General features: G+C 36.3%; 1 protein-coding gene across 1 annotated transcript in view; it reads right to left on the bottom strand.

Moving 5' to 3' along the window:
* The window catches only part of DNAH14 (dynein axonemal heavy chain 14), a 379,927-nt gene that overhangs the window by 139,457 nt on the left and 224,732 nt on the right, over positions 1–15,738 (bottom strand). Inside the window, exons 44-47 of the mRNA XM_049867924.1 lie at positions 11,012–11,128; positions 8,213–8,371; positions 2,575–2,710; positions 1,077–1,138 (exon numbers count right to left, since the gene is read on the bottom strand). Of these exons, the coding sequence (XP_049723881.1) occupies positions 1,077–1,138; positions 2,575–2,710; positions 8,213–8,371; positions 11,012–11,128 (474 nt within the window). The remainder of the gene's footprint in view (positions 1–1,076; positions 1,139–2,574; positions 2,711–8,212; positions 8,372–11,011; positions 11,129–15,738) is intronic.

Here is a 15,738-nt window from a genome sequence, read left to right as displayed (position 1 = left end):
TTACTATATTATCATTTTCAAGCAAATTACTCTGAGGACAAACGAATGAGAGAAGGTACACCAATTCTGGAACTTTTCTAAACATTTCTTTACTTTTTAGTGGTAAACAGTGTCTCTTTGTAACCAGGCCCAAATGCCATAGCATGGAAGCCCGGAGAATACCAGTTATTCAAGATAAAAACACGTACTGAGAAGTTACACTTTTCAGTATGCTATATTTATAATAAGATGACATGTGAAAGATCTAAAAGCAGTAGGCCGCTGTGTTCACCAAAGGCACTAAAATTAGGGTGCATTTCCTGCGTGAGGATCAACCACAAGTGTTGGTTGGGACGGTGCTGTAGTAACTTGGAAGTTAAACTCAAACCGAGGACACTTTTAGCAGGGATCTTGTAGCCTAGCTCCCTTTCCCTTTTCACAGCTCCCTTTGGGCCACCCCATTATTTTCTCCTTGACAAGTAGAGTTGCCACTCCCCAAACTACAAAACTTTCAGAATTTTCAAGCTCCACAGGTGTTTCTATTGTATAGCCTAATTTAAGAACTCCTACATCATCATAACATTTCTACTGTACTGTTTTTAAATGCATTATAGAATAGATGTGGCCTTCAGTTACCTCTAAATTTAATTTATGACTCCACTGATAAACCAGGGCATCAACTTCCTGGTGAGCCATTAACATTCCACCTTGTGAGTAGGGCGGAACATCTTGAGAGGTATTGGTGGTTCAATGGTAGAATTCTCACCTTCCGTGTGGGACACCAGGGGTTTCGTTCCTGGCACTGGACTTCCTGTGTGGCCACCAGTGCCTACTTCCAAAAGGGGTCATCAGGAGTCAGGGTCTGACAGCCAACAACAATAACACTTTAGAACGGTTTAAGAGGGTGTTGGCTATTTTTCAGGAGTTTTTCTTTCTTTTTAAAAAAATTCCCACCTAAGTTTTCAAAATGTTGAAGTTCTTTGAACAATTCATCAGCATATTTTCTACAATTTTTAGTCTTGAATTGGACAGTGTGAAATGAAGTGCATGTGGCTGAGATAGGAAGGTTTTGAAATTGTTCGCACTGCTATACTTACCTGAATCTTCAGTTGCTGTTTTATGAGTTTCAGAAATCAAGATGCTGATATTCTGTTTCAGGCTATTGGAATAAAGTGTTTTAAGGATTAAAAATTAGCTTATTTACCATAGTAGTCATATGAACAACAACGAAGAAAGCAAGTAGCATGTGTGATTAATTTGAATTCTATTCCCTATAAGAAGTTTTTTTTTTTCATGTTCACACTTTTACAGATAAAATCGGTGTCACCATTAGAACTGATACTTGAACTTAAAACATGAACTTACCCTAAAAATCAAACTGGACAAATTCCTAGGATGGCAAGCTATTGGATATTTTCTATGGATTATCCTTTGTCCCTTTATAAAATGCATTTTGCCTGATGGATCACTCAGCCAAAGTCCCATTCACCTTCATTTTGCTCTTGTTTTTAGTTTTTTTTTTCTATTTGTTTGATTGAAAATAGTTACTTTTCTCCATTGTTAAAATCTGCTTTCCAGTTCAGTTTAGGAATAGAAAGAGTCAGGTGGGCTATTAGAGATGGGCTGGTGAAAAGAATGGTGGGTAGGTGGGGGGATTTAAGTATGGTTCCTAGGTTTCAGGCTTGAATAACGTGGTCTTATTTACTGAAAAGAGAAACGCTGGAGGAAGAATAGGTTTGGAAGAGAAAAAGATAAGTTATGTTTTGGCTGTGTTAAGGTTGAGATGGTCATGAGATACCCGAGTATACACATGACGTACGCAGTTGTATGTATCGGTCTGATGCTTAGAGGAGAGGTCTGAAATGGGCTTCTCCACGCTTCTGTCTTCTATTCAATTAAAAAACAGGAGACTCCACTAATATTTTAACAGGATTCAATTTTACTTCAAAATTTTGTACTTTTTGTTTGTTCAATTTGGATATCTTTTTCTTTTTTTCAGGAAGAGGTAGACAATGTGACAGAGACAAAGTTCTTTGTAAAGAGTACTTTTATATTTAATGAGAAGAAAATATATTTCTAATGCAGCAAAATTTTATTTGTATGTTTTAGTTGCGTTTTTCCAGGAAGGAAAGTAATTTATAGTATACTTTATTTTATGTTACATATAAAAACTGAAGGACATCATGCTTGGTAATATAGAGGGCCAGTGAAAAAGAGGAAAGCTCTCAACGAGATGGATGGACACAGTGGTTGCAACAATGAGCTCAAACATAGCAACAATTTTGAGAGTGGCACGGAACCAGGCAGTGTCTTGTTCTGCTATGAATCGGAACCGAAGCGATGGCACCTAACAACACAACGATAAATAAAAACTGAAGTTTTAAATTTAATTACATTTAAAATAAATGTAAGAATTTCTCATTTAAAGGGATTAATCTAGTTGTTAATACTCTGGAAAAACATTTTCTTCTTAACTCTCTTTTTTAATAATTCTGCATTTTTACATAGCAGGTTTGTTTTTTTAAAACAAGGTGCATTTATATATTAAAGCAAACATTTTTTACCAGACAGTCAAATTTAGAGTTTAATAAATACTACCTTGATTTTTTAATTTCATTATATAATAGAACTTCTCCTAAAATTGATCCATATTTTACATCAAATCCTCCTGGTCCCTCTAGCTTTTCAAGCATTTGGTTAATGGCAGTGGTTTTCCCAACACCAGGCTCTCCTAAGGAGAAAAAAAAAAAATATGTCAGGTTAGATTTCTATGCAACGAAACATATGTCACCATGTTAAAATGAACAATAATGTTTTTCTTTATTAAAAAATTGCATGAAAGCATATTTTTGCCCTTCCTTTCTCTTTTTGTTGTTAAAAAAAAAATTTGTTGTTAAGAGTGGCTAAATCAGGGAGTTAATATATACCTTCTCAAATCTGAATTATTTATACCTCTTGTTGTTGTGTTGTTGTTAGATGCCATCAAGTCAGGTCCGACCCATAGCAACCCTATGTACTACAGAACAAAACACTGCCTGGTCCTGCACCATCCTCACAATCGTTGCTGTGTTTGAGCCCATTGTTGCAACCACTGTGTCAATCCATCTCACTGAGAGTCTTCCTCTTTTTCACCGACCCTCTATCTTACCAAGCATGATGTTCTTCTCCAGGGACTGGTCCCTCCTGAAAACATGTCCAAAGTATGTAAGACATAGTCTCACCACCATTGCTTCTAAGGTACATTCTGATTGTACTTCTTCCAAGACAGATTCGTTCATTCTTTTGGCAGGCCATGGTATATTCAATATTCTTTGCAGCACCACAATTCAAAGGCATCAATTCTTCTTCTGTCTTCCTTATTCATTGTCCAGCTTTCACATGCATATGATGCGACTGAAAATACCATGGCTTGGGCCAGGTTCATCTTAGTCTTCAAGGTGACACCTTTGCTTTTCAACACTTTAAAGAGGTCTTTTGCAGCCAATTTGCCCCAATGAATGTGTCTTTTGATTTCTTGACTGCTGCTTCCATGGGTGTTGATTGTGGATCCAAGTAAAATGAAATCCCTGACAACTTTAATCTTTTCGCCATTTATCATGACGTGGCTTATTGGTCCAGTTGTGGGATTTTTGTTTTCTCTATGTTGAGGTGTAATTCATACTGTGGTCTTTGATCTTCATCAGTAAGTACTCCAAGTCCTCTTCACATTTGGCAAGAAAAGTTGTGTCATCTGCATAACGCAACTTGTTAATGAGTCTTCCTCTAATCCTGATGCCCCATTGTTCTTCCAGCTTCTTGGATTATTTGCTCAGCATATAGACTGAATAGATATGGTGAAAAAATACAACCCTGATGCACACCTTTCCTGTCTTTAAACCATGCAGTATCCCCTTGTTCTGTCTGAACAACTGCCTCTTGATCCATGTAAAGGTTCCTCATGAGCACAATTAAGTGTTCTGGAACTCCCATTCTTTGCAATGTTATCCATAATTTGTTATGATCCACACAGTTAAATGCCTTCGCATAGTCAATAAAACACAGGTAAACCTCTTTCTGGTATTCTCTGCTTTCAGCCAGGATCCATCGGACATCAGCAATGGTATCCCTGGTTCCATGTCTTCTTCTGAATCTGGCCTGAATTTCTAGCGTTCCCTGTCGATGTACTGCTGCAGCCACTTTTGAATGATCTCCAGAAAAATTTTGCTTGCATGTGATATTAATGATATTGTTCGATATTTTACACATTCGGTTGGATCACCTTTCTTGGGAATAGGCATAAGTATGGATCTCTTCTAGTCATTTGGCCAGGTAGCTGTCTTCCAAATTTCTTGGCATAGACAAGTGAGCACATCCAGTGCTGCATCTATTTGTTGAAACAGCTCAGTTGATATTCCGTCAATTCCTGGAGTCTAGTTTTTCCCCAATGCCTTCAGTGCAGCTTGGACTTCTTCCTTCAGTACCATGAGTTTCTGATCATAAGCTACCTCTTGAAATGGTTGAACACTGACCAATGCTTTTTGGTATAAAGACTCTGTGTCTGTGTATTCCTTCCATCTTCTTTTGATGCTTCCTGCATCGTTTAATATTTTCCCCATTGAATCTTTCACTATTGCAACTCGAGGCTTAAATTTTTTCTTCAGGTCTTTCAGCTCGAGAAATGCCAAGTGTGTTCTTCCCTTTTGGTTTTCTTTATACCTCTTACAAAAGGATAAGCTAGGAGGTAACCATTGCTTTTACCTCATGTTCATTTAAGCCTATCTCGAATATTTTGCTTATACCCCTTCCTGTCAAGTTGATTTTGACTCATAGTGACCCTATAATGTGACCCTAGCACAGCAAAAATACTACATAAAATTAAATTCCCTGAACATTTTTGCCAATACAATCTGAGGGAACACTTTGATAATAAACTTGCTGAAGCAGAACAGAGATCCATGACTTTACAATTCACCAAACTACTCAAAATAATAATCCCTTTATACCAAATCGGAGGCATGGTACAGGTTATCTGAGAGTTACAACTTCATTCTGAATGAATTCTTTGAGTATGGAACCTGGAAAGTGAGACTAATACCTCTGGTGAAAGGCAATGCAACTTACATAATTGGAAAAGGTAATCAATGGGCTGCAGTAAATGTTAAGAAAAAGTAGGAGCTGGACTGAATTACTCCTTTGGTAGTAGAAAGGACTGGAAAATGTTAACAATCAGTTGAGGAATTATGTGTGTAAATTAATTAAACCGATCAATGTTATTGTCAGCGGCTCTGGAAGGACCTCGGCCCACAGGCTATGGACACCACACACACATTAATGCTGTAGTTCTTTGTCTTAGTTATCTAGTACTATTGTAACAGAAGTACCACAAGTGGATGGCTTTAAAAAACAGAATTTATTTTCTCACAGTCTAGAAGGCTAGAAGTCTGAATTCAGGGTGCTGGCTCTAGGGGAAGCCTTTCTCTCTCTGTTGGCTCTGGAGGAAGGTCCTTGTCTCTTTTCAGCTTCTGCTTCTGGGCTTGGCATCTCTTTTCCCCCATCTCTGCTTACTTGCTTGCTTGTTTAATCTCTTTTGTATCTCAAAAGAGTCTGTCTCAGAACACACCCTGTACTCATCCTGCCTCATTAACATAACAAGGACAGCCCATTCCCAAATGGGATTACAACTACAGGAATATAGGTTAGGATTTACAACACATATTTTTGGGAAACACAATTCGATCCATAACATTCTTCTGGAAATTGTCCTAAATGTAATGAAAAGATGAAAAAGATTGATAATGTCTTGTATGGGCAAATATGTGGGAAAATAGGCATTCATATACTGCTGGTAAGAGCATAAATTGATACAATCTTTGTGGAAGGCAATTTTGCCGTATCAATCACAAATAATAAAATGATGCACTTTGATCCAGAAATTCTACTTCTAAGAATTCTAAGAAATCGTGGCTGTCAGAATATTTTGTACACATAAACCAACCAACTAAACTCATTGCTGTTGAATTCATTGTGACTCATAGTGACCCTATAGGACACAGCAGAACTGCCCCATAGGGTTTCCAAGGAGCACCTGGTGGATTTGGACTGCTGATCTTTTGGTCAGCAGCCGTAGCTCTTAACCACTGTGCCACCAGGGTTCCTTTTGTACACATAGTCCTGCAAAAATACACGTACAAAGATGTTGACTGAAGCATTATCTACTTTATAAAACTGACAACAATTAATGTCCAACAGTGGTGTCCTAGGGGTTTTTACTTATCTCAATACTACTTAGTCTTCACAAAAAATTAGGCATCACTAGGCTCATATTACAGATGGGGAAAAAAGAGGTTGAGAAAGGTTAACTAACTTATCTCAGGTCACACAGCTAGTAAACGGCAGGACTAGAATTCAAACTAAGAAGTGTTCCTATGAATTTAAAGCTCAAACCTTATAGAAATATCATATGATCCAGCAATCCCACTCCTAGGAATATATCTTAAAGAAATAAAAGTCATCACATGAATAGACATATGCACACCCATGTTCACTGCAGCATTGTTCACAACAGCAAAAAGATGAGAATAACTTAGATGCCCAGCAACAGATGAATGGATAAACAAACTGTGGTACATACACACCATGGAGTATTACACAACGATAAAGAACAATGATGAAGCTGTGAAGCATCTCCTAACATGGATGAATCTGGAGGGCATTATGCTGAGTGAAATAAGTCAATCACAAAAGGACAAATATTGTATGAGACCACTACTGCAAAAATTCATGAAAAGTTTACATATAAAAAAAAAACAATCTTTGATGGTTATGAGGGAGGGGAGGGGTGGGGATGAGAAAACACTTAATAGACAATAGATAAGTGGAAACTTTGGTGAAGGGTAAGACAGTTCACAATACTGGGGAAGCCAGCACAACCTGTACAAGGCAAGGTCATGGTAGCTCCATAGGCACATCTAGACTCCCTGAGGGACCAAACTGCTGGGTTGAAAGCTGTGGAGACCATGGTCTTTGGGAACATCCAGCTCAACTGGCGTAAGACAATTTATAAAGAATATGTTTTACATTCTGCTTTGGTGAGTAGCGCCTGGGATCTTAAAAGCCTGTGAATGGCCATCTAGGATACTCCACCGGTCTCGCCCCTTCGGGTGGTAGGAAGGATGAAAAAAACTAAAGATACAAGGGAAAAATTACTCCAAAGGACTAATGGACCACATCTACCATGGTGCCTAGCTACCCATCACTGACTGCTCTGACAGGGATCACAACAGAGGGTCCCAGACAGATCTGGAGAAAAATGTAGAACAAAATTCTAACTCAGAAAGAAAGACCAGACTTGCTGGCCTGACAGAGACTGGAGAAACCCCGAAAGTATGGCCCCTGGACACCCTTTCAGCTCAGTAATGAGGTCACTCCTGAGGTTCACCCTTCAGCCAAAGATTGAACAGGCACATGGAACAAAACAAGACTAAAGGGGTGCATCAGCCCTGGGGCAGGGACTGGAAGGCAGGAAGGAACAGGAAAGCTGGTAATAGGGAACCCAGGGCTGAGAAGGGAGAGTGATGACATGTCGTGGGGTTGTTAATCAGTGTCATAGAACAATGTGTGCACTGTTTGATGAGAAACTAGTTTATTCTGTAAACCATCATCTGAAGTACAATAAAAATAAAGATAAAAAAAGCTTAAACCTTTTATATTACAATGTTAGAATTACTAAAGGTGAAGAAATTGAGAAAAAATTTCCACATGCTGATGCCACAGTTTATAATCTGAGCTCAATTTTGTTGATTAATTATTCTTTCCAAATCCTGCTGGTCAACCTTTTAAAAATGTATTTCTCATAGTTTTCTATGTTACAGAACAGAAAACTAATTATTTAAGTGTATTCACATGGCTTTCAATTGTACTTTTGTGTTACAGTTCATGTGAGGAACTTAAAAGTAATAACTAGCTAAGCTTGTAACATCACTTCCTGAAAATTTGTAACCATAAAATGCAGGCCCCAGTTACATAAATTTCTTATATTTAAAATACGGACAAGGAAGATTGGAATTTGGGATGGAGGTGGAAAGTGGGGTTTGGAACCTGTGTCCAAGGTTGGGATCTGCCCTTAAGTAGACTCCCGGCAAATCGCTAAAATTTTTCAGGGTACATATACATTTTTTCTACTTGTAAGTGAAGACTAGATAGTCTCCAAGCCTCCTTCTAGCTCTGAAGTTCTTCTGTTAAATATTTTTAATACCTGTGAGAAGTACCGGGCAGGAATTCTTTAAAAGAAGGCTAATGAGGAAAGAAAGGCATGTTGTATCTCTGGTAGCAGTATGATTAATGTACTCCCCACATTCGGTTATCTTCAAGAGGTTTTCATTGGATCCTTGGAAATCAGCTAGTAATGAAGTCCCTAAGTTAAAATAAAAAGAAAGTTTCAAACGACAGAGAAATAAATATTAACCTAATCTTCTGGGTACGTGATACTTTCTCAAGAAGTACATACATTATAAAACAATTTAAACACATACAGGCAAGAAAAAATTGTTGCAAGTGCCTCGGTGGGTGGGGGAGTCTCTGCTGATCTTAGACCTTGTCTCTCTCACATATACTTTGAGCTGGTGAACTCACTGCTGACATCCCTAAGTCTACCATATGCAAACTTCCTCACTTTCCTGCCCCAAACCTACTAATCTGTGCCTGTATGCTAGCATCTCCTCTTCCCTCCTGTAAGAACCAAGGAAGGAACTCCCCTGCCAAGGCTTCCTGCAATCTTTTCTGAAGAACCCTTGGGCAACCTTTCTCCCCTTCCTCCATCATCAGTCTTTTCCTTTCCACGGGGTTTTTCATTGTACAAACATTTATGTGCTAGTATCTTCTATCTTAGAAAAAACTAGTTGAATATAGGAAATTATATATGAAATAAAACACACGCACACACACACATACTCTCAAAGCAAACCTCTCTTGATTCCACAACTTTTGATAACTTTTACCCCCAATTCTTTACTCCATTACATATCCAAAAACTCTGAGAAGGATTAAATCCAAATAGTCTCCATTTCCTCATATGTTATTCACTTCTTTTTAATTAAAAATTAACTAAACAGCTAATACATCCACATGGTACACAATTCAAAAGCACATGAAGGTATGTAATAAACCGTTATTCTTTCTTATACTAGCTACCCAATTTCCAATCGGTTCTGTCTTTTGCTTTTATTATTTTTTTTAAGTGTCTTTCAGAGAGATTTCTCCATATCAGCACATGAAAGACTTTTTTTCTGATCGATATTATCCTATTTTATGACTATACAATAAGTTATTTCACCAGTGCTCTGGTGACAAATTTATGATGCTTCCTTCAGCTATTATAAATAAGGCTGAATTTATGTATTATACATATGGCATTTTATATATATATGGGATTCATTTAAGTGGAACTGCTGGGTCAATATAAACTGGCAAATAATTTATAATTTTGATAGATATTTGTCAAATTGTTCTCCAAAGTTTGAGTCCTTCTGTCCTCAGACTCTTGTCAAAGGTATCAAACTTTTTGATCCTTGCCAACATTTATAGGTAAAAAATAGTATCTAATTTGCATTTCTCTCATTGTGTGTCAACTCTTTATATTTAAGAGTGATTTTAGAACACTGATTGACTAATACGGCTGAAATGAATAAATTACTCAATGAATGTTGAGTGACCCTCAAAACACATTCTTTGATGATAACAGATTAGGATTACTCTTTTTAAATAAAAAAATGTTACCCCCAAAAGCCCTACTCAATCATTAAAGTTGATTCTTGAAGCATGACAGGATGCCTAAACAAGCTGTCATATTCTGGCTTACCATGGAAAAAGTGCTATCATGACATTTAGATTCCTTTTATAGATTTGAGTTTGAAAGCTTGGCGGGGGCAGGTGGGTGGGCGGTTAATTTCTTCTAAGCCCTTATGGTAAATTCTGACCAGAGAAAACAATGCCTTAGGTTTGGAGAAAACACCTTTGGTTTCTCATCAGAGTGGTTCAAAGATTCAAGTACATGCACTGATGATCAGTTATGCTTTTTCTATATAGTGGTAAAAAGCTAAGAATAAAAATGACCCGTTGCTAGCACTAACATATGATACACAATTCAGAGGTGTTACATGAATATGATCACCCAGTAATATTGTGACAAATTATTGTACAATAGAACTTTGGCATTCCCAACTCATTTAGGATTAGAACTTTCAGAATGATTCATTATTCTGACATCCTTGGTTGTTTTCTGTCAAAAACTCTTGCAACCAGGCTTTTATCTTCTTTGATGAGAGAAACCAGACCTCAAAGCAATTCAATTCAATTTGCATTTACCAAATTTCTTATATTTGCAAGAACTCTACAAGAAGCTTGGTCATTAAGTTCCTGCCTCAAACTTATACTAAGCTCTCAAAGTGCAAAGAGTTTCCATATGTAGAAGGAAACTGAGAATAAAAGCAATTTAGCATATGTGTATAGTTTTCAAATTATTATTATTCTTTTCTAATTAGCAACAGCCTTTATAACCAAGTCTAAGTTCTTACAAAAATGTTTCTCCTATTTTAAAGAGGTCCTCTCACTTTTCTCTTGTCAATAGTCACAACTGATTAAAAAATTATATTTCTATTAAAAGACCTTCAATGCACTACAGTTTTACAATGTACATCTGGCTCAATCAAATATATTCCAAATTTCTCAGAAAGTAATATTCAGAAGTAATTTTTAAAGGCACTTTCTGTGAACATAGATCTAAACACAAACTTGGAATACATCAGTCCTCATGGTTGCTGACATCACTACTTTTTTTTTTTTAATTAACTTTTATTGAGCTTCAAGTGAACGTTTACAAATCAAGTCAGTTTGTCACATATAAGTTTATATACATCTTACTCCATACTCCCACTTGCTCTCCCCCTAATGAGTCTGCCCTTCCAGTCTCCCCTTTCATTGACATCACTACTTTTATAAATAGAATACTCCCAATATTTCAGAGAAGCTAGGGTGTGATTCTTATAATTATTTTTACCTTTTTGAACTAGTGCCTGAGCACCAGGAACTAATTCTGACCAAGGTATGAATTCACATTGCTGTATATCCACAAAATACCCAAAGATAGAACGGTCACCAGTTGGTAGGTGGATGCCTACGTTTGAAAATGATAAACAAATCCAAATTATAAAAAAGTTAATTTATGGAATATTTAAATAATCATATGACCTATACTTGAATGATTTGATTGTTGAGCCACAATAAGTACTCACCAAGGATATGTCCAAATAAATAAAATGGTTCTACCTTTTCCCCCTAATATCTAGTTTATAAAAGTGAATTTTTATTAACTTTTTCTCCTTTTCATATCCAGGAAGCAAGGTGAATCATGATTTGATATTCTTTGAAATCTAATCCAGAAGTCTGCTTATTGCCATGTATTTGGATGTTATTAAATGCCAATAATATATTGCTTGTAGTCAAAGCAATACATTAGAGAACTTTGGTACTTAAAAATAACTATTACTAACATTTATTTTTCTATTACTAAAATAATAAATTCTCTTAGTAGAAAATTTTGGAAAATGAGGAGTAATAAAAGAATTTAACCATGGTTTTACCAAACAATGATAACAGTGTTAATATTTGATATTTTCTATCATTTAAAAATTTTTTACATACAGTAAAATTCACTTTTTTTTTTTTTGTTGCTGTATAGTTCTATGAGTTTTTTTTCCCCCCACATGAGTGAATTCGTATAACCATCACCATGGATAGAATACAGAACAATTTCAACACCCTAAAGAATTTCCTAGTGTTGCCCCTTTGTAGTCAGTTCCTCCTCCCAATTGAAAATCTGGAAACCACTGATTTGTTCTTTGTTTCTATATTTTGGCCTTTTCCAAACTGTCACATAAACAGAATCATACAGTATGTAACTTTTTGATACTGGTTTTTTTTCACTTAGCATAATACATTTGAGATTCATCCATGTTGTTGCATGTATCAATAATTTGTTCCCTTTTATTGCTGAGTACTCTCAAAGCACACAGTTGCTAACCAAAAAGTCAGCAGTTTGAACCCACCAGCCATTCGGTGGGGAAAGATGTGGCAGTCTGCTCCCTAAAGATTTACAGCTTGGGAAAACCTGTGAGGAAGTTCTACTCTGTCCTATAGGGTTGCTATGAGTAGGAATCGACTTGAAGGCAAAGAGTTTGGTTTTTGGTTTAGTATTCCATTGTATTTGATGTACCACAATTTATCTATCCATCCACTGAAAGACATTTGAGTTGTTCCAATTTTGGTCGATTATGAATAATAAGGAAGAAGTCCGAGCTGCTCTGAAGGCATTGGCAAAAAACAAAGCTCCAGGAATTGACGGAATATCAATTCAGATGTTTCAACAAGTGGATGCAGCACTGGAGGTGCTCATTCGTCTGTGCCAAGAAATATGGAAGACAGCTTCCTGGCCAAATGACTGGAAGAGATCCATATTTATGCCTATTCCCAAGAAAGGTGATCCAACCAAACGCGGAAATTATAGAATGATATCATTAATATCACAGGCAAGCAAAATTTTGCTGAAGATCATTCAAAAACAGCTGCAACAGTATATCGACCGGGAACTGTCAGAAATTCAGGCTGGTTTCAGAAGAGGACGTAGAACCAGGGATATCATTGCTGATGTCAGATGGATCCTGGCTGAAAGCAGAGAATACCAGAAGGATGTTTACTTGTGTTTTATTGGCTACACAAAGGCATTTGGCTGTGTGGATCATAACAAATTATGGGTAACATTGTGAAAAATGGGAGTTCCAGAACACTTAATTGTGCTCATGAGGAACCTTTACATAGACCAAGATGCAGTTGTTCGAACAGAACAAGGGAATACTGATTGGTTTGAAGTCAGGAAAAGTGTGTGTCAGGGTTGTATCCTTTCACCATACCTATTCAATCTGTATGCTGAGCAAATAATCCAAGAAACTGGACTACATGAAGAAGAATGGGGCATCAGGATTGGAGGAAGACTCATTAACAACCTGCGTTATGCAGATGACACAACCTTGCTTGCTGAAAGTAAAAAGGACAAGAAGCACTTATTAATAAAGATCAGAGACCACAGCCTTCACTACGGATTTCACCTCAACATAAAGAAAACAAAAATCCTCACGACTGGATTGAAGTTGTCAAAGATTTCATTTTACTTCTATCCACAATCAACAGCCATGGAAGCAACGGTCAAGCAATCAAAAGACTCATTGCATTGGGTAACTCTGCTGCAAAGGACCTCTTTAAATTGTTGAAGAGAAAAGATGTCACCTTCAAGACTAAGGTGCGCCTGACCCATCCCATGGTATTTTCAATCACATCATATGCATGTGAAAGCTGGACAATGAATAAGGAAAACTGAAGAGGAACTGATGTCCTTGGATTGTGGTGTTGGTGAAGAATATTGAATATACCATGGACTCCCAAAAGAATGAACAAATCTGTCTTGGAAGAAGTGCAACCAGAATGCTCCTTAGAAGCAAGGATGGTGAGACTGCATCTTACATACTTTGGGCATGTTGTCAGGAGGGATCAGTTCCTGAAGAAGGACATCATGCTTGGCAAAGTGTAGGGTCATCGGAAAAGAGGAAGACCCTCAACGAGGTGGACTGACACAGTGGCTGCAACAATGAGCTCACGCATAACAGCCATTGTGAGGATGGTGCAGGACAGAGCAGTGTTTCATTCTGTTGTGCATAGGGTCACTATTAGTTGGAACCGACTCAATGGCACCTAACAATGACAATAACATGAATAATGCTATTGTAAATATTTGCTTTTATTATTTTATTTACAATATTTGTTTGGAATGACATCAAGGACAGGGCACAGGAAGATTAAAAAAAAAATTTTTTTTTTTTTTTTAGAGGTTATTAAAAAGACAGGAGAGGAAGAAAAGACCTAAATGAATGTCAGAAGAGATTCTGAAACTTACTCTTGAACATTGAGTAGCTAAAGGAAAAGAAAAAATGATGAAGTAAAAGAGCAAAACAGAAGACTTCAAAGGGCGGCAGACAAAGTATTTAGCCCCTTTAATTTCCTCCCATTATGACGTAGTTGCTGTGTATATACTATAGTGAAAGTATAGGACTGCCTTGATTTTCCAGGTCTGGCAAGTTTTCTGCCTTTCACAGGTTGTAGTCAGACCTCTTATATATATTTTTAGTGGAAAATGTTTGAGTTTTCCTTCTCTGAGAGGTTTTTGCCTCACACAGGTTACTGCTTTTGCAGGTTTTACTGTATATCTAGATACATCAACATGTGTCAGTGTTTCCAACTGTTCTATGTATACTTGAAAATATTATATATTTATATACATATGTATATGTATACAGATATCAATTAGGCCAAATTTATTGTTAAAATTACTTATAATTTATGATAGAGATAGGCAAAAAATCTCTTATTATGATTTTAGAATTGTTAACATCTCTTGGAATTCAGATTTTGTTATTCCAAGGCTATGTTGTTATATTTGTACACATTTACGATGATCTTTTTGGGTTATTGTTAATTTTTAATGTACTACTCTTTATTCCTCTTACATCTTTTGGCTTAAATTCTACTTTATCATATATTATCATTACTCTGCTTTGTTTTGGTCTGTATTGCATCACTTATCTTTGTAATCATTTTATTCTCAACTATTCTATGTGGTTGAAATGTATATACTGATTTATACATTTTCCCAACAAATCTGAAGTTATTGACTATTTCTCTCCTATTCTCAAACGTGACAATACCTTAGCACACTTTAGCTTCCCACTGAACACCTCCCTCTTCCATCTTGTTATTTTTGTGTCGGGTTTTTTTTTATTATTACATTTTTAATACAAAAGAGCTTAGTTTACAATCGATAGTTAAATCAATTTGTTGACCTATTTTACTTAGTTAGATGCTCACCATTTTTCTTGTATCATGTTCCTTCCCACTGGGTTTACCAGTATTTTTGCTGAAGTACATTTTTAAATAATTCTTTTAAACAAGACATATAGGTATTTGACAATTTTGGTCTGAGTGGACCTGTATTTTGTATGTCTGAGTGGACCTTTATTTTGATATCATTCTTAAATGATAGTTTAACTGAGGATAAAATTTTAAGTCCCATCAGCACTTTGAAAATATTACTGCATTGCCTTCTGACCTCTATTGTTGCTAATGAGAATTTCTGTTTATCTAATTATTATTGCTCTGTAGATAGTATCTTTTCAAATGATAACCTTAAAAGATTTTTTTTTCTTGATGTCCGCAGTTTTACTATGAAGTGCCTAAATGTGTGTAATCTGTTGACTTATGTCAGTTCTGGAAAGTTCTCTGTGTTGTCTCTTCAAACGTGGCTTCTCCAACATTCCTTTAATTATTCTTATGGAACCTCTTAGCTGATCCTTCATCTCCCATATCTTTCTTTGTTTTTCTAGGTTTCAATTTACTTATTCATTTTTTGATGGTGCCCAGAGTGGAGTTTATCCAAGCTATTAAAATTTGCATTTAAATGACATTTTTCATTTCCAAATGTCTATTTTTTATATACCTATATGTTCTCTTTTCATTTCTACTTGTTTTTGTCCCATAATTTCTTATTTATTTTTAAAATGGATATTGCTCCCTCATTTATCTCTTTAAGAACTCTGAACATATTTATTTTAAATCTCTGTCAAGCCATAACCATTCCATCTGGAATGAATTAATATTTTAATGGGTGATTTTGTTGGTATA

The sequence above is a fragment of the Elephas maximus genome, chromosome 24 (assembly GCF_024166365.1).
Source record: "Elephas maximus indicus isolate mEleMax1 chromosome 24, mEleMax1 primary haplotype, whole genome shotgun sequence".
NCBI classification, from domain to species: domain Eukaryota; kingdom Metazoa; phylum Chordata; class Mammalia; order Proboscidea; family Elephantidae; genus Elephas; species Elephas maximus.
Note: the sequence above shows the minus strand (reverse complement) of the source record. Positions and strands in the feature narration are given on the sequence as shown.